This window comes from Hemibagrus wyckioides, linkage group LG29, assembly GCF_019097595.1.
Source record: "Hemibagrus wyckioides isolate EC202008001 linkage group LG29, SWU_Hwy_1.0, whole genome shotgun sequence".
In the NCBI taxonomy this organism is placed as follows: Eukaryota; Metazoa; Chordata; class Actinopteri; order Siluriformes; family Bagridae; genus Hemibagrus; species Hemibagrus wyckioides.
The window spans coordinates 19761906-19783584 of NC_080738.1; the positions used below are offsets into that span (position 1 = coordinate 19761906).

Below are 21679 nucleotides of genomic sequence, written 5' to 3' on the forward strand. Positions count from 1 at the left end.
GTTTGTCGTAGGGCTGGTTGTGGATGTGCTTGGGGTGGAAGTGTTTGTCGTTGAGCTGTTTGTGGACGTGCTCGGGGTGGAAGTGTCTGTCGTCGAGCTGTTTGTGGACGTGCTCGGGGTGGAAGTGTTTGTCGTCGAGCTGTTTGTGGACGTGCTCGGGGTGGAAGTGTTTGTCGCCGAGCTATTTGTGGATGTGCTCGGGGTGGAAGTATTTGTCGTTGAGCTGTTTGTGGATGTGCTCGGGGTGGAAGTGTTTGTCGCCGAGCTATTTGTGGACGTGCTCGGGGTGGAAGTGTTTGTCGTCGAGCTGTTTGTAGAAGTACTCGGGGTGGAAGTGTTTGTCGTGGAGCTGTTTGTGGACGTGCTCGGGGTGGAAGTGTTTGTCGTGGAGCTGTTTGTGGACGTGCTCGGGGTGGAAGTGTTTGTCGTCGAGCTGTTTGTGGACGTGCTCGGGGTGGAAGTGTTTGTCGTGGAGCTGTTTGTGGACGTGCTCGGAGTGGAAGTGTTTGTCGCCGAGCTATTTGTGGACGTGCTCGGGGTGGAAGTGTTTGTCGTCGAGCTGTTTGTGGACGTGCTCGGGGTGGAAGTGTTTGTCGTCGAGCTGTTTGTGGACGTGCTCGGGGTGGAAGTGTTTGTCGTCGAGCTGTTTGTGGACGTGCTCGGGGTGGAAGTGTTTGTCGTGGAGCTGTTTGTGGACGTGCTCGGGGTGGAAGTGTTGGTCGTCGAGCTGTTTGTGGACGTGCTCGGGGTGGAAGTGTTTGTCGTCGAGCTGTTTGTAGAAGTACTCGGGGTGGAGGTGTTTGTCGTCGAGCTGTTTGTGGACGTGCTCGGGGTGGAAGTGTTTGTCGCGGAGCTGTTTGTGGACGTGCTCGGAGTGGAAGTGTTTGTCGCCGAGCTATTTGTGGACGTGCTCGGGGTGGAAGTGTTTGTCGTCGAGCTGTTTGTGGACGTGCTCGGGGTGGAAGTGTTTGTCGTGGAGCTGTTTGTGGACGTGCTCGGGGTGGAAGTGTTTGTCGTGGAGCTGTTTGTGGACGTGCTCGGGGTGGAAGTGTTTGTCGTGGAGCTGTTTGTGGACGTGCTCGGGGTGGAAGTGTTTGTCGTGGAGCTGTTTGTGGACGTGCTCGGGGTGGAAGTGTTTGTCGTGGAGCTGTTTGTAGAAGTACTCGGGGTGGAAGTGTTTGTCGCCGAGCTGTTTGTAGAAGTACTCGGGGTGGAAGTGTTTGTCGCCGAGCTGTTTGTAGAAGTACTCGGGGTGGAAGTGTTTGTGGTCGAGCTGTTTGTGGAAGTACTCGGGGTGGAGGTGTTTGTCGTCGAGCTGTTTGTAGAAGTATTCGGGGTGGAAGTGTTTGTCGCTGAGCTGTTTGTAGAAGCACTCGGGGTGGATGTGTTTGTTGTCGAGCTGTTTGTGGAAGTACTCGGGGTGGAAGTGTTTGTGGTCGAGCTGTTTGTAGAAGTACTCGGGGTGGAGGTGTTTGTCGTCGAGCTGTTTGTAGAAGTACTCGGGGTGGAAGTGTTTGTGGTCGAGCTGTTTGTGGAAGTACTCGGGGTGGAAGTGTTTGTGGTCGAGCTGTTTGTAGAAGTACTCGGGGTGGAGGTGTTTGTCGTCGAGCTGTTTGTAGAAGTACTCGGGGTGGATGTGTTTGTTGTCGAGCTGTTTGTAGAAGTACTCGGGGTGGAAGTGTTTGTGGTCGAGCTGTTTGTGGAAGTACTCGGGGTGGAAGTGTTTGTGGTCGAGCTGTTTGTAGAAGTACTCGGGGTGGAGGTGTTTGTCGTCGAGCTGTTTGTAGAAGTATTCGGGGTGGAAGTGTTTGTCGCCGAGCTGTTTGTAGAAGTACTCGGGGTGGAAGTGTTTGTCGCCGAGCTGTTTGTAGAAGTACTCGGGGTGGAAGTGTTTGTCGTCGAGCTGTTTGTGGACGTGCTCGGAGTGGAAGTGTTTGTCGTCGAGCTGTTTGTGGACGTACTCGGGGTGGAAGTGTTTGTCGCCGAGCTGTTTGTAGAAGTACTCGGGGTGGAAGTGTTTGTCGTCGAGCTGTTTGTGGACGTACTCGGGGTGGAAGTGTTTGTCGCCGAGCTATTTGTAGAAGTACTCGGGGTGGAAGTGTTTGTCGTCGAGCTGTTTGTGGACGTGCTCGGGGTGGAAGTGTTTGTCGCCGAGCTATTTGTAGAAGTACTCGGGGTGGAAGTGTTTGTCGTCGAGCTGTTTATAGAAGTACTCGGGGTGGAAGTGTTTGTCGTCGAGCTGTTTGTGGACGTGCTCGGGGTGGAAGTGTTTGTCGTCGAGCTGTTTGTAGAAGTACTCGGGGTGGAAGTGTTTGTTGTTGAGCTGTTTGTGGACGTGCTCGGGGTGGAAGTGTTTGTCGTCGAGCTGTTTGTGGACGTGCTCGGGGTGGAAGTGTTTGTCGTCGAGCTGTTTGTAGAAGTACTCGGGGTGGAAGTGTTTGTTGTTGAGCTGTTTGTGGACGTACTCGGGGTGGAAGTGTTTGTCGTCGAGCTGTTTGTAGAAGTACTCGGGGTGGAAGTGTTTGTCGTCGAGCTGTTTGTAGAAGTACTCGGGGTGGAAGTGTTTGTCGTTGAACTGTTTGTGGACGTGCTCGGGGTGGAAGTGTTTGTCGTCGAGCTGTTTGTAGAAGTACTCGGGGTGGAAGTGTTTGTTGTCGAGCTGTTTGTGGATGTGCTCGGGGTGGAAGTGTTTGTCGTCGAGCTATTTGTGGATGTGCTCGGGGTGGAAGTGTTTGTTGTCGAGCTGTTTGTAGAAGTACTCGGGGTGGAAGTGTTTGTCTCTGAGCTGTTTGTGGATGTGCTTGGGGTCGTGTTTGTTGTAGCGTTGTTGGTCACTGTTGTGTGTTAGATTAAATTGCAGTTAGAATATCTATTACAAGTACTTATGATTTATTACAATGAATTGTCATTAATAGTGAATACTGACCAGGATCCTGGGTGACATTTATAGAACTTGAAATAATGTTCAAGCTTGTGTTGGATTTAGTCTCATTAACAAGGATTTCTTGTACTGTAGAATTATTTGGGATGGTTTCATTGGAACCAAATTGAAGGCTGGAATTTGTCACAATTGAACCATTCCTAAAACACAAACACAGTTAAAAATGGGGTGAAGTGCTGAATCATCGAACTAAAGAAAAACCAACATTCAGAACAATATTTTCATATATTATTTCTCACGCGAAACTGTGAATGATCATTCGGATGAAATTTTTGAAGTTTTTTCTGTAAATTGGTTCAACCTGGAAAAATAATATACATAAAATCAGTGACCTCATATACAATGACAATTTGTTTTTGTCACTATTAGACCTGGATATGGATAAAGTTAATGATTAAGTCAAATACAGAGACTTATAAATGCTCAAATGCAGAGACTAGGACTGCATGGCGAATGAGATTGTTTTAGAGTATTCATATAAAGATGAGAAAAGAATCATACGTGACCAGTATTTATACCCTACTGACAGAATACCACCATTTATACCATTGTGGGTCGTTCACATTGTCTTCAATGGCAGAAGAACTATTTAGGTGGTGAGATATTAGTTTTGGTTTAATGTTTGAAACAAATTTTGAATTTTATTAAGAATAAAACATACCTGATTTCGGATGGATGTGGATTTGGCTGCAAATTCTGGAGAGGTGTTATTGGCCAGTGCTGGAACAAAAGTTTCATTGATTCTAAAGAGCAAGATGAATACTGCGGTGTTTGTTGTCGAATTGTTTGTAGAAGTACTCGGGGTGGAAGTGTTTGTCGTCGAGCTGTTTGTGGACGTGCTCGGGGTGGAAGTGTCTGTCGTCGAGCTGTTTGTGGACGTGCTCGGGGTGGAAGTGTCTGTCGTCGAGCTGTTTGTGGACGAGCTCGGGGTGGAAGTGTCTGTCGTCGAGCTGTTTGTGGATGTGCTCGGGGTGGAAGTGTTTGTCGTCGAGCTGTTTGTGGACGTGCTCGGGGTGGAAGTGTCTGTCGTCGAGCTGTTTGTGGACGTGCTCGGGGTGGAAGTGTTTGTCGTCGAGCTGTTTGTAGAAGTACTCGGGGTGGAAGTGTTTGTCGTTGAGCTGTTTGTGGACGTGCTCGGGGTGGAAGTGTTTGTCGTGGAGCTGTTTGTAGAAGTACTCGGGGTGGAAGTGTTTGTCGTCGAGCTGTTTGTGGACGTGCTCGGGGTGGAAGTGTTTGTCGTCGAGCTGTTTGTGGACGTGCTCGGGGAGGATGTGTTTGTTGTGGAGCTGTTTGTGGACGTGCTCGGGGTGGAAGTGTTTGTCGTGGAGCTGTTTGTGGACGTGCTCGGGGTGGAAGTGTTTGTGGTCGGGCTGTCTGTAGAAGTACTCGGGGTGGAAGTGTTTGTGGTCGAGCTGTTTGTGGACGTGCTCGGGGTGGAAGTGTCTGTCGTCGAGCTGTTTGTGGACGTGCTCGGGGTGGAAGTGTTTGTCGTGGAGCTGTTTGTGGATGTGCTCGGGGTGGAAGTGTTTGTCATCGAGCTGTTTGTGGATGTGCTCGGGGTGGAAGTGTTTATGGTCGAGCTGTTTGTGGACGTGCTCGGGGTGGAAGTGTTTGTCGTCGAGCTGTTTGTGGATGTGCTCGGGGTGGAAGTGTTTATGGTCGAGCTGTTTGTGGACGTGCTCGGGGTGGAAGTGTTTGTCGTCGAGCTGTTTGTAGAAGTACTCGTGGTGGAAGTGTTTGTCGTCGAGCTGTTTGTAGAAGTACTCGGGGTGGAAGTGTTTATGGTCGAGCTGTTTGTGGACGTGCTCGGGGTGGAAGTGTTTGTCGTCGAGCTGTTTGTGGACGTGCTCGGGGTGGAAGTGTTTGTCGTCGAGCTGTTTGTGGACGTGCTCGGGGTGGAAGTGTTTGTCGTCGAGCTGTTTGTAGAAGTACTCGGGGTGGAAGTGTTTGTCGTCGAGCTGTTTGTGGACGTGCTCGGGGAGGATGTGTTTGTTGTGGAGCTGTTTGTGGACGTGCTCGGGGTGGAAGTGTTTGTCGTGGAGCTGTTTGTGGACGTGCTCGGGGAGGATGTGTTTGTTGTGGAGCTGTTTGTGGACGTGCTCGGGGTGGAAGTGTTTGTCGTGGAGCTGTTTGTGGACGTGCTCGGGGTGGAAGTGTTTGTGGTCGAGCTGTTTGTAGAAGTACTCGGGGTGGAAGTGTTTGTGGTCGAGCTGTTTGTGGACGTGCTCGGGGTGGAAGTGTCTGTCGTCGAGCTGTTTGTGGACGTGCTCGGAGTGGAAGTGTTTGTCGTGGAGCTGTTTGTAGAAGTACTCGGGGTGGAAGTGTTTGTGGTCGAGCTGTTTGTGGATGTGCTGGGGGAGGAAGTGTTTGTTGTCGAGCTGTTTGTGGACGTGCTCGGGGTGGAAGTGTTTATGGTCGAGTTGTTTGTGGATGTGCTCGGGGTAGAAGTGTTTGTCGTCGAGCTGTTTGTAGAAGTACTCGGGGTGGAAATGTTTGTCGTCGAGGTGTTTGTGGAAGTACTAGGGGTGGAAGTGTTTGTTGTGGAGCTGTTTGTGGACGTGCTCGGGGTGGAAGTGTTTGTCGTCGAGCTGTTTGTAGAAGTACTCGGGGTGGACGTGTTTGTCGTCGAGCTGTTTGTGGACGTGCTCGGGGTGGAAATGTTTGTCGTCGAGCTGTTTGTGGACGTGCTCGGGGTGGAAGTGTTTGTCGTCGAGCTGTTTGTGGACGTGCTCGGGGTGGAAGTGTTTGTCGTCGAGCTGTTTGTAGAAGTACTCGGGGTGGAAGTGTTTGTCGTCGAGCTGTTTGTGGACGTGCTCGGGGTGGAAGTGTTTGTCGTCGAGCTGTTTGTAGAAGTACTCGGGGTGGAAGTGTTTGTCATCGAGCCGTTTGTGGACGTGCTCGGCGTGGAAGTGTTTGTGGTCGAGCTGTTTGTGGACGTGCTCGGGGTGGAAGTGTTTGTCGTCGAGCCGTTTGTGGACGTGCTCGGGGTGGAAGTGTTTGTCGTCGAGCTGTTTGTGGACGTGCTCGGCGTGGAAGTGTTTGTGGTCGAGCTGTTTGTGGACGTGCTCGGGGTGGAAGTGTTTGTCGTTGAACTGTTTGTGGACGTGCTCGGGGTGGAAGTGTTTGTCGTCGAGCTGTTTGTGGACGTGCTCGGGGTGGAAGTGTTTGTCGTCGAGCTGTTTGTGGACGTGCTCGGGGTGGAAGTGTTTGTCGTCGAGCTGTTTGTGGACGTGCTCGGGGTGGAAGTGTTTGTCGTCGAGCTGTTTGTAGAAGTACTCGGGGTGGAAGTGTTTGTCGTCGAGCTGTTTGTGGACGTGCTCGGGGTGGAAGTGTTTGTTGTCGAGCTGTTTGTGGACGTGCTCGGGGTGGAAGTGTTTGTCGTCGAGCTGTTTGTGGACGTGCTCGGCGTGGAAGTGTTTGTGGTCGAGCTGTTTGTGGACGTGCTCGGGGTGGAAGTGTTTGTCGTCGAGCTGTTTGTGGACGTGCTCGGGGTGGAAGTGTTTGTCGTCGAGCTGTTTGTGGACGTGCTCGGGGTGGAAGTGTTTGTCGTCGAGCTGTTTGTGGACGTGCTCGGGGTGGATGTGTTTGTCGTCGAGCCGTTTGTAGAAGTACTCGGGGTGGAAGTGTTTGTCGTCGAGCTGTTTGTGGACGTGCTCGGGGTGGAAGTGTTTGTCGTCGAGCTGTTTGTAGAAGTACTCGTGGTGGAAGTGTTTGTCGTCGAGCTGTTTGTAGAAGTACTCGGGGTGGAAGTGTTTATGGTCGAGCTGTTTGTGGACGTGCTCGGGGTGGAAGTGTTTGTCGTCGAGCTGTTTGTAGAAGTACTCGGGGTGGAAGTGTTTGTCGTCGAGCTGTTTGTGGACGTGCTCGGGGAGGAAGTGTTTGTCGTCGAGCTGTTTGTGGACGTGCTCGGCGTGGAAGTGTTTGTCGTCGAGCTGTTTGTGGACGTGCTCGGGGAGGATGTGTTTGTTGTGGAGCTGTTTGTGGACGTGCTCGGGGTGGAAGTGTTTGTCGTGGAGCTGTTTGTGGACGTGCTCGGGGAGGATGTGTTTGTTGTGGAGCTGTTTGTGGACGTGCTCGGGGTGGAAGTGTTTGTCGTGGAGCTGTTTGTGGACGTGCTCGGGGTGGAAGTGTTTGTGGTCGAGCTGTTTGTAGAAGTACTCGGGGTGGAAGTGTTTGTGGTCGAGCTGTTTGTGGACGTGCTCGGGGTGGAAGTGTCTGTCGTCGAGCTGTTTGTGGACGTGCTCGGAGTGGAAGTGTTTGTCGTGGAGCTGTTTGTAGAAGTACTCGGGGTGGAAGTGTTTGTGGTCGAGCTGTTTGTGGATGTGCTGGGGGAGGAAGTGTTTGTTGTCGAGCTGTTTGTGGACGTGCTCGGGGTGGAAGTGTTTATGGTCGAGTTGTTTGTGGATGTGCTCGGGGTAGAAGTGTTTGTCGTCGAGCTGTTTGTAGAAGTACTCGGGGTGGAAATGTTTGTCGTCGAGGTGTTTGTGGAAGTACTAGGGGTGGAAGTGTTTGTTGTGGAGCTGTTTGTGGACGTGCTCGGGGTGGAAGTGTTTGTCGTCGAGCTGTTTGTAGAAGTACTCGGGGTGGACGTGTTTGTCGTCGAGCTGTTTGTGGACGTGCTCGGGGTGGAAGTGTTTGTCGTCGAGCTGTTTGTGGACGTGCTCGGGGTGGAAGTGTTTGTCGTCGAGCTGTTTGTGGACGTGCTCGGGGTGGAAGTGTTTGTCGTCGAGCTGTTTGTAGAAGTACTCGGGGTGGAAGTGTTTGTCGTCGAGCTGTTTGTGGACGTGCTCGGGGTGGAAGTGTTTGTCGTCGAGCTGTTTGTAGAAGTACTCGGGGTGGAAGTGTTTGTCATCGAGCTGTTTGTGGACGTGCTCGGCGTGGAAGTGTTTGTGGTCGAGCTGTTTGTGGACGTGCTCGGGGTGGAAGTGTTTGTCGTCGAGCCGTTTGTGGACGTGCTCGAGGTGGAAGTGTTTGTCGTCGAGCTGTTTGTGGACGTGCTCGGCGTGGAAGTGTTTGTGGTCGAGCTGTTTGTGGACGTGCTCGGGGTGGAAGTGTTTGTCGTTGAACTGTTTGTGGACGTGCTCGGGGTGGAAGTGTTTGTGGTCGAGCTGTTTGTGGACGTGCTCGGGGTGGAAGTGTTTGTCGTCGAGCTGTTTGTGGACGTGCTCGGGGTGGAAGTGTTTGTCGTCGAGCTGTTTGTGGACGTGCTCGGGGTGGAAGTGTTTGTCGTCGAGCTGTTTGTGGACATGCTCGGGGTGGATGTGTTTGTCGTCGAGCTATTTGTGGACGTGCTCGGGGTGGAAGTGTTTGTCGTCGAGCTGTTTGTGGATGTGCTCGGGGTGGAAGTGTTTGTCGTCGAGCTGTTTGTGGATGTGCTCGGGGTGGAAGTGTTCGTCGTGGAGCTGTTTGTGGACGTGCTCGGGGTGGAAGTGTTTGTCGTCGAGCCGTTTGTGGACGTGCTCGGGGTGGAAGTGTTTGTCGTCGAGCCGTTTGTGGATGTGCTCGGGGTGGAAGTGTTCGTCGTGGAGCTGTTTGTGGACGTGCTCGGCGTGGAAGTGTTTGTGGTCGAGCTGTTTGTGGACGTGCTCGGGGTGGAAGTGTTTGTCGTCGAGCTGTTTGTGGACGTGCTCGGCGTGGAAGTGTTTGTCGTCGAGCTGTTTGTGGACGTGCTCGGGGTGGATGTGTTTGTCGTGGAGCTGTTTGCGGACGTGCTCGGGGTGGATATGTTTGTCGTGGAGCTGTTTGTGGACGTGCTCGGGGTGGAAGTGTTTGTCATCGAGCTGTTTGTGGACGTGCTCGGGGTGGATGTGTTTGTCGTCGAGCCGTTTGTAGAAGTACTCGGGGTGGAAGTGTTTGTGGTCGAGCTGTTTGTGGACGTACTCGGGGTGGAAGTGTTTGTTGTTGAGCTGTTTGTTGAAGTACTCAGGGTGGAAGTGTTTGTCGTCGAGCTGTTTGTAGAAGTACTCGGGGTGGAAGTGTTTGTGGTCGAGCTGTTTGTGGACATGCTCGGGGTGGAAGTGTTTGTTGTTGAGCTGTTTGTGGACATGCTCGGGGTGGAAGTGTTTGTTGTTGAGCTGTTTGTGGATGTGCTCGGGGTGGATGTGTTTGTCGTGGAGCTGTTTGTGGACGTGCTCGGGGTGGATGTGTTTGTAGTGGAGCTGTTTGTGGACGTGCTCGGGGTGGATGTGTTTGTCGTCGAGCCGTTTGTAGAAGTACTCGGGGTGGAAGTGTTTGTCGTCGAGCTGTTTGTAGAAGTACTCGGGGTGGAAGTGTTTGTGGTCGAGCTGTTTGTGGATGTGCTCGGGGTGGAAGTGTTTGTTGTGGAGCTGTTTGTGGACGTGCTCGTGGTGGAAGTGTTTGTCGTTGAGCTGTTTGTGGACGTGCTCGGGGTGGAAGTGTTTGTGGTCGAGCTGTTTGTGGATGTGCTGGGGGAGGAAGTGTTTGTTGTCGAGCTGTTTGTGGACGTGCTCGGGGTGGAAGTGTTTATGGTCGAGCTGTTTGTGGACGTGCTCGGGGTGGAAGTGTTTGTCGTCGAGCTGTTTGTAGAAGTACTCGGGGTGGAAGTGTCTGTGGTCGAGCTGTTTGTGGACGTGCTCGGGGTGGAAGTGTTTGTCGCCGAGCCGTTTGTGGACGTGCTCGGGGTGGATGTGTTTGTCGTCGAGCCGTTTGTAGAAGTACTCGGGGTGGAAGTGTTTGTGGTCGAGCTGTTTGTGGACGTACTCGGGGTGGAAGTGTTTGTGGTCGAGCTGTTTGTGGTCGTACTCGGGGTGGAAGTGTTTGTTGTTGAGCTGTTTGTTGAAGTACTCAGGGTGGAAGTGTTTGTCGTCGAGCTGTTTGTAGAAGTACTCGGGGTGGAAGTGTTTGTGGTCGAGCTGTTTGTGGACATGCTCGGGGTGGAAGTGTTTGTTGTTGAGCTGTTTGTGGACATGCTCGGGGTGGAGGTGTTTGTTGTTGAGCTGTTTGTGGATGTGCTCGGGGTGGATGTGTTTGTCGTGGAGCTGTTTGTGGACGTGCTCGGGGTGGATGTGTTTGTCGTCGAGCCGTTTGTAGAAGTACTCGGGGTGGAAGTGTTTGTTGTTGAGCTGTTTGTAGAAGTACTCGGGGTGGAAGTGTTTGTCGTCGAGCCGTTTGTAGAAGTACTCGGGGTGGAAGTGTTTGTGGTCGAGCTGTTTGTGGATGTGCTCGGGGTGGAAGTGTTTGTTGTGGAGCTGTTTGTGGACGTGATCGGAGTGGAAGTGTTTGTTGTGGAGCTGTTTGTGGACGTGCTCGTGGTGGAAGTGTTTGTCGTCGAGCTGTTTGTGGACGTGCTCGGGGTGGAAGTGTTTGTGGTCGAGCTGTTTGTGGATGTGCTGGGGGAGGAAGTGTTTGTTGTCGAGCTGTTTGTGGACGTGCTCGGGGTGGAAGTGTCTATGGTCGAGCTGTTTGTGGATGTGCTCGGGGTGGAAGTGTTTGTCGTCGAGCTGTTTGTAGAAGTACTCGGGGTGGAAGTGTCTGTGGTCGAGCTGTTTGTGGACGTGCTCGGGGTGGAAGTGTTTGTCGCCGAGCCGTTTGTGGACGTGCTCGGGGTGGAAGTGTTTGTTGTGGAGCTGTTTGTGGACGTGCTCAGGGTGGAAGTGTTTGTTGTGGAGCTGTTTGTGGACGTGCTCGGGGTGGAAGTATTTGTTGTGGAGCTGTTTGTGGATGTGCTCGGGGTGGAAGTGTTTGTCGTCGAGCTGTTTGTGGACGTGCTCGGGGTGGAAGTGTTTGTCGTCGAGCTGTTTGTGGACGTGCTCGGGGTGGAAGTGTTTGTCGTCGAGCCGTTTGTGGACGTGCTCGGGGTGGAAGTGTTCGTCGTGGAGCTGTTTGTGGACGTGCTCGGGGTGGAAGTGTTCGTCGTCGAGCTGTTTGTAGACGTAGTCTCTGTCGAAGTGTTTGTCGTCGAGCTGTTTGTGGATGTGCTCGGGGTGGAAGTGTTTGTCGTCGAGCTGTTTGTGGGCGTGTTTGGGGTGGAAGTGTTTGTTGTCGAGTTGTTTGTGGGCGTGTTTGGGGTGGAAGTGTTTGTTGTCGAGTTGTTTGTGGATGTAATCTCTGTCGAAGTGTTTGTCGTCGAGCTGTTTGTGGACGTGCTTGGGGTGGAAGTGTTTGTTGTCGAGCTGTTTGTAGAAGTGCTCGGGGTGGAAGTGTTTGTTGTCGAGTTGTTTGTGGACGTGCTCGGGGTGGAAGTGTTTGATGTCGAGCTGTTTGTGGACGTGCTCGGGGTGGAAGTGTTTGTCATCGAGCTGTTTGTGGACGTAGTCTCTGTCGAAGTGTTTGTGGTCGAGCTGTTTGTGGATGTGCTCGGGGTGGAAGTGTTTGTCGTCGAGCTGTTTGTAGAAGTACTCGGTGTGGAAGTGTTTGTCGTCGAGTTGTTTGTGGGCGTGTTTGGGGTGGAAGTGTTTGTTGTCGAGTTGTTTGTGGGCGTGTTTGGGGTGGAAGTGTTTGTTGTCGAGTTGTTTGTGGATGTAATCTCTGTCGAAGTGTTTGTCGTCGAGCTGTTTGTAGAAGTGCTCGGGGTGGAAGTGTTTGATGTCGAGCTGTTTGTGGACGTGCTCGGGGTGGAAGTGTTTGTCATCGAGCTGTTTGTGGACGTAGTCTCTGTCGAAGTGTTTGTGGTCGAGCTGTTTGTGGATGTGCTCGGGGTGGAAGTGTTTGTCGTCGAGCTGTTTGTAGAAGTACTCGGTGTGGAAGTGTTTGTCGTCGCGTTGTTTGTGGATGTAATCTCTGTCGAAGTGTTTGTCGTCGAGCTGTTTGTGGACGTAGTCTCTGTCGAAGTGTTTGTCGTCGAGCTGTTTGTGGACGTGCTCGGGGTGGAAGTGTTTGTCGTCGAGTTGTTTGTGGACGTATTTTCTGTCGAAGTGTTTGTCGTTGAGCTGTTTGTGGATGTGCTCGGGGTAGAACTGTTGGTCGTCGAGTTGTTTGTGGATGTGCTCGGGGTAGAACTGTTGGTCGTCGAGTTGTTTGTGGATGTGCTCTCTGTCGAATTGTTTGAGGACTGCCCACTTGCGTATGGGATCACTAATTTATGCAAACAGAAGTAACAGTAGAATTTATTGCAAATAGTGCATTCTCTTTTTCGTATATAATTTCTTTAAATTTTCTTTATTTTAAAAGATCTGTTGTTTGCTTTCTACAGATGTAGTAGAAATAGTAATGTTACTATTTTCAAATGTTCAGTCTAACTACTTAAAAAACAGTTTTTGTTGATTGCAAGAACAGAATATTTGAAATAGATCTGTGAATTTGGCACAAAGTCTTCAATTGATATAAGGAAAAAATAAAGGTATTACAGTTATTGGGTTCATTCAGGGTGTGGTCCTGAAGATACATATCAAGTTTTGATACATGTAGATGATAAGGTACCTTCAGATTCTTCTTTTTGTATTTGCTAATACAATACAGGAGAACTGTTTTGAGTATAAAAGTTCCTTTGATAAGTGTTGTTCAAACAGGTTTTAAGATGATGTGAGTCGGACTTGGTGATTTTGGATAAAATTTGGAGAAGTTGCCTGTATGCAGTTTGTTACAGCATCACTTCCTGTTTGGTGGCTTTGCTTATCAGATTAGGGCAAACCGGATTGAGAGGTTTACTCCGCAAATGAGATATGCCAAATTTGGTGATAATTGGATAAAATTAGGAGGATTAGCAAATATAATAATATAATTTTATTTTATTTTAATCCCAGCCTTTCAGATTTTGCTCACACTGTACAAATGTTATGCACATAATTGTACTTCCAAATTAAGCCCAACTTTGACCCAGGCCTCCTCAGCCTTTAGTGTCTGACCTCAATAAAGCTCTTGTAGCAGAATGAACTCAAATCCAACATCTAATTGAAAGCCTAATAGTATAGTCAAAGGTGAATAAATCAGAAATGAGATGTTCAGCACACACATATTGGTGTGATTGTTAAGGCTACACAAACATTTGATCATAAAGTGTGTATATGGAAACAGAATAATATTGGTGAACTGGTTTGTGTACAGATCCAATTAGGCCACAGTGAGCTTTTCACTACTATGTGGTTTAAATAATGACTCCATGTTTTCTCTTTCACCAACATGTACACAGACCTTAACTGACAAGTCAGGCATTTAGTGTTGCGACATACTTAAGCATAGATATGCAGCTCAAGTGAAATGATAACCCCTTTGTGACAAAAGACCAACCACTTAACATACTCTACCATTATAAATGACCAGTGAAGATAAATGTTACAAGCAGTAGCAGATTGTACAATTTTGACAAGTCTGTGGTGCGACTGAATTACTGACAGCATTTATTGACTTTTATTGATATTTCTGAGTAATTTGCTATAATATAGACAAAACTTTCATAATCTGTAATACTATTTACATTAATTACCATGAAGGGTGATATTAAAATAGTCTAGTGTGTTAAAATAAAGGTCACAAATCTGAGTTCTGCATTGGTCCAATCCAGGAAACACATATTAAGATCTCTGTAGCAGAATGCTCTGTAGAGCTTTCTGTAGAGTAATTCACATATAAGCTACACCTTTCCATGAAGCAGCAGATTTATTGACTCAGTGCATTATTTTTGAGTAAGTAATGTATAATCCGTATAAAGATTCTACACACAAGTGAAAAACAAACAAACTTTTTAAAAAGCTTTTGACTTTTAGTTTTTGATTTTATTACACCACTTAGTCTTTTGGGGTCTATCTTGTCATAGCTTGACTTGGCATTATATATACATATTTTAACTGTCTAGATCCATCAACTGTAAGTGCATCTCCTGCATACAGCCTATCTCAGGTCACCCCACATATTCAGGTCTGGTCTCTGGCTAGCTTATTAATAAACAGTGATTTTTTGTTTAAGCCATTCCTGTGTTTATTTGAATGTATGCTTTTACACGCTTATAGCCAAGGTAAAGGTTTTGTATTAAAATCAACTGATATTTGTAGCTATTCATTATTTCCTCTATCTTGATAAAAGCCTCAGTTCTGGCTGAACAAAAGCAACACACAATTGTTTTTCACTTGATTTTTTTTACATTGTAATTTTTACTTGAGTGTTGAAAAATTATGACATGATTTAGTTTGGTTTAATTTTTTTACATCACGAAAACATGCTTTTAAAGGGAGACTTTTAAATCCATTGTAAGTGCCTGCAAAAATTGAGATGGAATTTAGACTTTCGGGGAATAAATATGTAGAAATAGAGAACACTTACCAATCAGACAAAAAATAGCCAGTATAACCCGCCAGTCCATTGTGTTGTTTATAACCTAGAAATTAAGACATATTTATACACATTTTACTTAAAAATCAATTAGGTAAGCAAAATAGAGTAAATATCAGTGAAGAAACAGTTGATATTCTAATCCTAGTTTACAATAAATAAACTTAGTGAACGCAGAATATCAACCACCAGTTTAGGCAGTGCCAACGCCACATAATATTAAAGAAAAGAAAGATTATTTTGAATGTATAGCAAATTTTTATTTAATTGATTACGTTTATTTATATTTGATTATATACCACTAATAATTATATAATTAACACAATTATACATTTCTATTTTATTATCATGTATTTTGTATATTTTAAAACATTGTTTATATTATTTAAATACTACATCATGTACACAGTATAAAAATTCAGTGAACATCTTAATATTTAAATTGTCTATAAGAGACTGATACACTTCATAATCATCTTTCAGGCTGGTGATTCTACATAATGTCATAGATATTCTACATAATGTGACTAGGGAGAAAATAAAGTCATTACTCACCTCAGGTGTCTTCAGGTAGCAGATGTGGAGCGTTCTCTGCCCAGTGGTAGTGACAAAGTGTAAATAGGATATTTAACCAGAGTAACAATGTATGTACCATACGTACTTATGTCAAACCCATGATGTCAAAAGGGCCTGGGAACCAATCACAGCTGAGGTGCTTGTTATTTCAACCTGAAAAACCACATTTTTTAACAACTGATGATTCCTGCATGATAAATGAGATTTAAAAAATTCACTCACACTGTAGTTGCATAGTTTATAGTGGCTAGAAGGACACAGTGCAGAGCCTGGGACTTAATTGTTCAAGAAGACCATGGCACAGAGAGACAATGCATGTCTATGTACATTTATGGCATTTGGCAGGCAGTCTTATCCAGAGCAACTTACATTTATCTATTTTATACAACTGAGCAGTTAATTAGTAGTCATTCTTGGTCCTGCCAGCTCTGTCTTAATAAAGGCTGATGTAAGTGCATTTATTTATTAGGGTTATTTATTACTCTATTTCTGTTTTGAACCATTAAAGGTAACACTTGAGTAAAACTGATTGTTATCTCAGTTAACTGAATATTATCTCAGTTACAGGATTAAACCGTAGTTTAGCTAGTAGCATTTCCCTTCATTTGAATTGGATGTAAACACACTGAAGAGATATATTGCTCCCTAGTACTCACATGAAGACATCCAAAAGAGTTGAATTTCTCTATACCTAAACTCATGCGTCACAAACACAACAGTCAAAAGACTGTTTTTTTATGTTATTATAAAAGAGTTATTTTGTTTATAGTATTTTTTTTGTGTTTAAGTATCATAGTTGACGCAGGCTGTGGGTTAACTATTTGTAGATAAACGGTTCACGGGTGGAAAACTTTGAGACCTGTTGAAAGCCAGTGATATCGGTTTTCATTAGTGGCCGGACTATACTGCACTGTTTACTGCTAGCGCGGTGTTCATTATTCGTCGTGGGACAGAACGACGAAATCAGATAGACCTTTTTGAGTCACCGGAAGCACTCAGAGGTCCTCTGACATTGCGGGACTGTACGCGATGGCACCGGATAGCGCACCCAGTTCCTCCGGCCTCGTGGGACAGACGGCTGTTCGGGGTGGAGTGTGCCGAGTTCGTGTTTGTCGGGAGAGGTGAGTGTGTGTGTGTGTGTGTGTGAGTGTGTGTGAGTGTGTTTGTGTGAGTGGGCCCACGTTGTTTATAGTCTGTTTATTGAAATTGTGTTATCAATTACAGTTCCAAAGACAGTGCAAGATGTTACCTTATTCACTCTTTTTGAGAAATATTCCCTGTGGGACTTTATAATTTTGGTTATATCCGTGCACAGTGTATTTAGTGAGATTTGGCAGTTAATAGTGCGCTGTGAATTTACCCTTTGAGTTAGGGAGTGTGTACAATTGTGCATCTGATCTACTTATATATATATATATATATGTATCACTACATACTTTATTTGTTTTTTTGTTTTATAAATAAATCCCCTTTGACATATATTTATATCAGTTTGTTTACTTATCAGTGAAGTTCATATCTTTAACTAGTGGTATCAGAGCAGGGGCCTAAATCTATAGTCGAGAGACACCAATTTAAAGGAACCTGGTGCTCCTCCCCTCAGAGTTTAGGTTATCAACAGTGCCATGGTCCCCAGCAAGCTTAAACGACATCTCCAAATGAAACACCCTTCACTTCAAAACAAGAACACAGATTACAGTATTTTGTACATTTGCATGAATACACTACGAAACAGGCAACTTTAATAAAAAAATTAAAAAAAATACAAAAGTGAATGAGAGCTCTTAAAGCTAGCTGCCTAGTAGCTGAACTTGTAGCCAAATCAAAAAAGCCACACAATGTGGCAGAGTCATTTATATTAAATGCCTGCAAAGCCATTGTCAACGAGATGATCTGTCCTGATGCAGAAATAGCTAAAGTGCCTCTCTCAGATAACACAATTGCCAGATGTGTTGATGACATGTCTGTAGACATCAAAAGTGTTTTTTTTTTTGGAAAAGATATGCATCAGTGAGAAATTTGCATTGCCACTTGATGAGTCTACGGATATTAGTGGACATTCTCAACTCTTGGCCAATGTGCTTTTTGTGGATGGAGACGCCATAGGAGAAAACTTCCTATTTTGCAAGGAATTGCCAAAAAAACAACAGGTGCCCAAGAGGGTTAAGGCAGTGCTGGAAAATAATGGTGGCCACACAAAATATTGACACTGTGTAGTCACTTTTGTTGCCAGCGGTTTAGACATTAATGGCTGTGTGTTGAGTTATTTTGAGGGGACAGTAAATTTATACTGTTATACAGGCTGGACACTCACTACATTGTAGCAGAGGGGCATTTCTTCAGTGTTGTCACATGAAAAGATATAATAAAATATTTACAAAAATGTAAGGGGTGTACTCACTTCTGTGAGATACTGTATATATACCTTTTTGTTTTTCTGTGACAATAACCAGGTGTTATGGTTCACAGGATATCATGCCTTTTAATGATCTGAGCAGGAATGTGAGATGACTAGATGAGACCAGACTGCTTCAGCACAAATTAAAGACTGCCAAACCAGTCTGGACACACCCAAGTTCCCAGCTTTTAGGTTTCTCTCAAAACCTGTAGGTTCACATTGCTGAAAATATACAAATTGATTGGTCGAGCTGTTTAGCATGCACTATCCGCATGATAACTGAGTGGTAGATGCATGAGCAGACATCAGTCGTTTTTTTTTTATTTCTGACTAAAGGTTCAAGATTAATTGCCATGTGCATAGATAGTGCTGTAAACATTTTTGTATAATGACATTCTTGTACTACAGTTACCTACACCTAATTATATTGTAGTAGCTTAAAGTTCTAAATAAAGACATTGTACACAGAAAAAAATGCAAAATTAGAAATGTCCTCTAAACTAGTAAAAATAATAATACACCACATAGACATCTCTTTGAAGCTTATACTGAGAGTTCTCATGAACAGCCACATTAAAAATGAAAAACTTGGAATTAACAGCAAACATTCTTACGGAAGTAAAATAGCGACAAATGTATTTGAAGCAAAAAAGGTGCTAAATAGCAGTAACTGAAAAAAAAATCCATCGTATTAACAGTGCTTGCATTTTAAGGTTCTGCAATTCAACATGGTTGCATAATTAATCTGTGAATTTTTCAAGTGGAGACAAAAAATTGCATTGTTTAAAATTTCAGTATTAAATATTCATATTTTTAAAAATAAATTGATTAACCTTTAATAATTGACAGGACATTTCAGTGTGTGTTATTTCACTTCCACAAATTCAGTGATTTCGGTGTGTCTTAATCGTGACATCAGCCCGAAAAAGGTCTACACAACTGGTTCAGTGCACAGCAAAATGATACAGCATTCCTCCAGGACCACCGTGTTGCATAAAACACAGAAAATAAATGTAAATGTAATTCTGTATTGTACTAAAGTAAAGTATCTTTATCCAGTATCTGTACTTTACTAAAGTATAAAAATTCTTTGAGACTTTTTACTTTCACTCCACTACATTTTGAAGAAACATATCATACTTTCTACTCCACTAAATTATTTGTATTTACATCTATTGTTACTTGTATTTAAAAAAAAGCAGTTGTCCAATTACAGCACAGCAAACCAAGCTAAAAATATTTTTTTGAACTGTCGGAACCCAGAGCCCCTCTCCGGGTGGACACTTCAGGGTGGTTCTAGAGCCTTTTTCAATTACCAATATTATCAAAAAGTCTTATAGTTCAGATCAAAAATGCAGGACAGAAACAAAGAAATAAAGTACTCCTCCAGGCTTGGTTGAGAAAAAGCAACCGGTTTTATTAAAAAATATCACCGGAAATGGCACTCAGATACACAGAGTCATGAACCGATGCAGTCAAGCACACCCCCCTTCACAAATCCCCCAGTATATATACCTTCCTGCCCAGCTGCCTAAACTTGCTGGGCTCTACTTCTCTATGGATTGTTTTGACGTTCACTAATTTTTCCCCCTGAAAAACAGCCCCACCTTTCTGTGGCCTTCATACAGCCTATGGGTCACAAGTTTTAATTTTAACATGTATTAGTTGTGGATCTGTCTAAACTTCAGAACTTATTTAAACCAAAACCAGATTTATTTCATTACCCCTTTAATTTATCACTTATACTTTAACCTACATAACCCACATGTTCCATATGTTTGTGTACTTGTTTGTTGTTCCGGTGTGGTTCATGGTGACTGCCGGGCAATTACTTAAAATCCTGAGGATTTTTATTTAAGGATTATTATTATTTAAGGGAAGGGTGCTGCACTTATTTTACTTCAGTTTTCACTCATTGCCTATGTGGTAGTAAAGGTAAAAGGGGTAAACTGGCTCTGTGATGTTAGTCTAGTTTTTTTTAATTTAGGTTAACTAACCTAGTTTACCTTTAACCTATTTATTTAGTCATTTACTTATTTTATTATTCATGTATTTAGGCTAGGTTTATTCCAGTTTATTTTAATCTAGTTTAACTTAATTCTCTAAGTCTTCCATTGCTTCATGTTTTTAAGTCTGTATATTTCCATTACACCTATTCAGTGTTTTCTCTCTATGTTTACATTAACATCAGCCACTACAATAATATTTTGCTGGCGCTTCAGTAACATCTTCTCCAAACCCTCTCCCGTCTCGGACCTATTGTTTTGTTCTTACTTATGCCACAAGGAGTTTTACCAACTTTCCACTTACTACTTTTTATTTGCACAAGATGATAAGACGCAATATAACACCTGTACATTATATAAAGGTAGTTTTAACATTAATTTTTCTTAAAATAAACACTCAAGTCAGAATTGGGTCAAATAAGACTGTTATGGTGTTCTCGCCCCTAAACCCAAGGATTCTGAACTTCATCAACATGTTTTTTTGGTCTCAGTGGAGCCAACACCGTGATATGGTACGATGTGCTAGCCTATGCCCTTGTGATGTTTACGCCAAAGCCAGAAAGTTCCAGAATAATAACCCACTAACGATGATTCAGCCAGTTTTGCTCATTTCTATTTTTGTGATTTTATAATTTTTTCCCTCTATAACGAACCATCTGGTTCCCTACTCAAATTCTATGACTACGATTGTGCTAATTTTATCTATTTATCATAATTTTAACTGTTGACTAATGATTATGAAAGGTGCTTAATACTGAAAGGATTATTAGATGACCAAATAATCAAATAATCATTATTATCAAATAATTGAGTAATAGAGACGATAATTAGATAAGCAACATATCAGTGTACAACAATGAGAATAAGTACTGATTAAATTAACTTAGTTATCAAAATGAAAATCATCATATGATTAAACATAACTGTCCAATTTATCATTAATCATTATCTATGATTAAACGATTTATCTAGTAACGTCTCTTTGTTTATACCTTAATGATTAAACCTGAATTTGTCTTAAAGACTAAAGGAGTCTCAGTAACATATGTTGCCTCAGTAACATACGATTTCGTCATATCTGTGTCATATTTGTGAAAACATAGAGGTTCAAAATAATCATTTTGAACTTTTTTCTTCTGAATCTGTAGGGCAGCAAGTTTCTGTTAAACTCTTCTTAAACTTGTTAAACTTGTCATTTGCTTAAAACTGATTCTCAACAAATGTGTCATTTCAACATCTACACAGTAATCTTAAGAATAATCTAAATCTTAGCAGGAAAACCTACTTGTCCTCAAGTCCTGCTATTTTACAGCTCCATGTTCCCCTTGTGCTCCTTGATTTAAAATAATGTTAACTGATATTATGATCATTTCTCAGACCTTATTAACAGGCATGTGTGAGTAGAGAGACAGATTCTTCTCACATAAAATGAATAGTTAATTACAAAAAAACAACAACATAAGAGCTAGGATAAATGTAGCCCTTTTTTACTTAAGTACATTTGGATACAAGTACTTTTGTACTTCTACATTTACCGGAATAACATTTTAACTAGGGTATCTCTACTTTCACTTAAGTACAGGAGATGTGGTCTTTGCCCACCACTGATGATCTCTAAACTCTGCATTCCATGGCTCCATGAAAATAAGATAACATAAGATAAGATAAACCTTTATTTGTCCCACAGTGGGGAAATTTCCATGTTACAGCAGCAAGAAAAGAAGAAAAATGTGCAAATATGAAGCAGAAAAATTAAAAAATCTATATAAATACAAAAGAAAAAGAAAAAATAACAACAATAATCATAATTTCACAAAAGAAACAAACAACTGCACAAGGTTATTGTACATCTTAAATTGTTGTTATTGCACTGATGTTATTGCACAGAATTTTAATTGTATTGTAATTCCACAGTTTAATAGTGAATAGTACTGTAGAGTATTAAATAGTATTGACAGAGCTTGGCAATGTATAATAAAACTGACAGACAATGCCATGGAATTTTGGGTAGTGGATCCCACTGGTTAAGGCTTTGGGCTGCTGATCCGATCTCTGTCTCTGTTTTCAGTCAGGGAAGCACTTTTGCTGCCTGAAGGCAAACACAAAGAAAATGAAGAGGAGCTTCTTCCCACAGGACATTTGGGCCTTCAACCAGGACAAAACATAAAACTCGACTTAAAAATCGACTTTTCTCGATTTGTCTACACAACACCCAGTACACCAAAAAGATTTTGCACAGTACATATTGTATATATTCATTAAAACTGCACACATCTGCACTTTATGAACAGCAGAATTACAGAAGTATGACTGTTATGAATAAAGTTACCTAGATATTTTCCCTTCACTATCTGTACAGGTAAATTCTATTTATGTTGTAAGTCTGAGAAGCTTTGGGATGTGGTGTAGAAGACGTTATGCAGTATTTAGTCTCTCCCATCATTAATACATGATTTTGGCGAGAAATTAGCGCAACTTTGGACAAAAATAAATGGTGTGATATTGTATAAGCTTATTGAAACGATGCCATAGTGA

At 44.2% G+C, this 21679-nt stretch overlaps 1 protein-coding gene across 1 annotated transcript; it reads right to left on the reverse strand.

Moving 5' to 3' along the window:
• Positions 1 to 8096: 8096 nt before the first annotated feature.
• On the reverse strand, positions 8097 to 14840 carry LOC131349161 (uncharacterized). Its single transcript, XM_058384578.1, has 3 exons — positions 14837 to 14840; positions 14156 to 14210; positions 8097 to 11974 (listed from the first exon to the last, which is right to left on the reverse strand). Exons 1-3 carry the CDS (start codon positions 14838 to 14840, stop codon positions 8218 to 8220), a joined length of 3816 nt encoding a protein of 1271 aa, XP_058240561.1. The 3' UTR covers positions 8097 to 8217.
• Between the last annotated feature and the right edge of the window lie 6839 nt (positions 14841 to 21679).

Coding starts and splice junctions, on each gene's coding strand:
- LOC131349161 (XM_058384578.1), bottom strand. Junction 11,975..14,155: donor GGCTATTTTTTGTCTGATTG/GTAAGTGTTCTC, acceptor TGCATAAATTAG/TGATCCCATACGCAAGTGGG.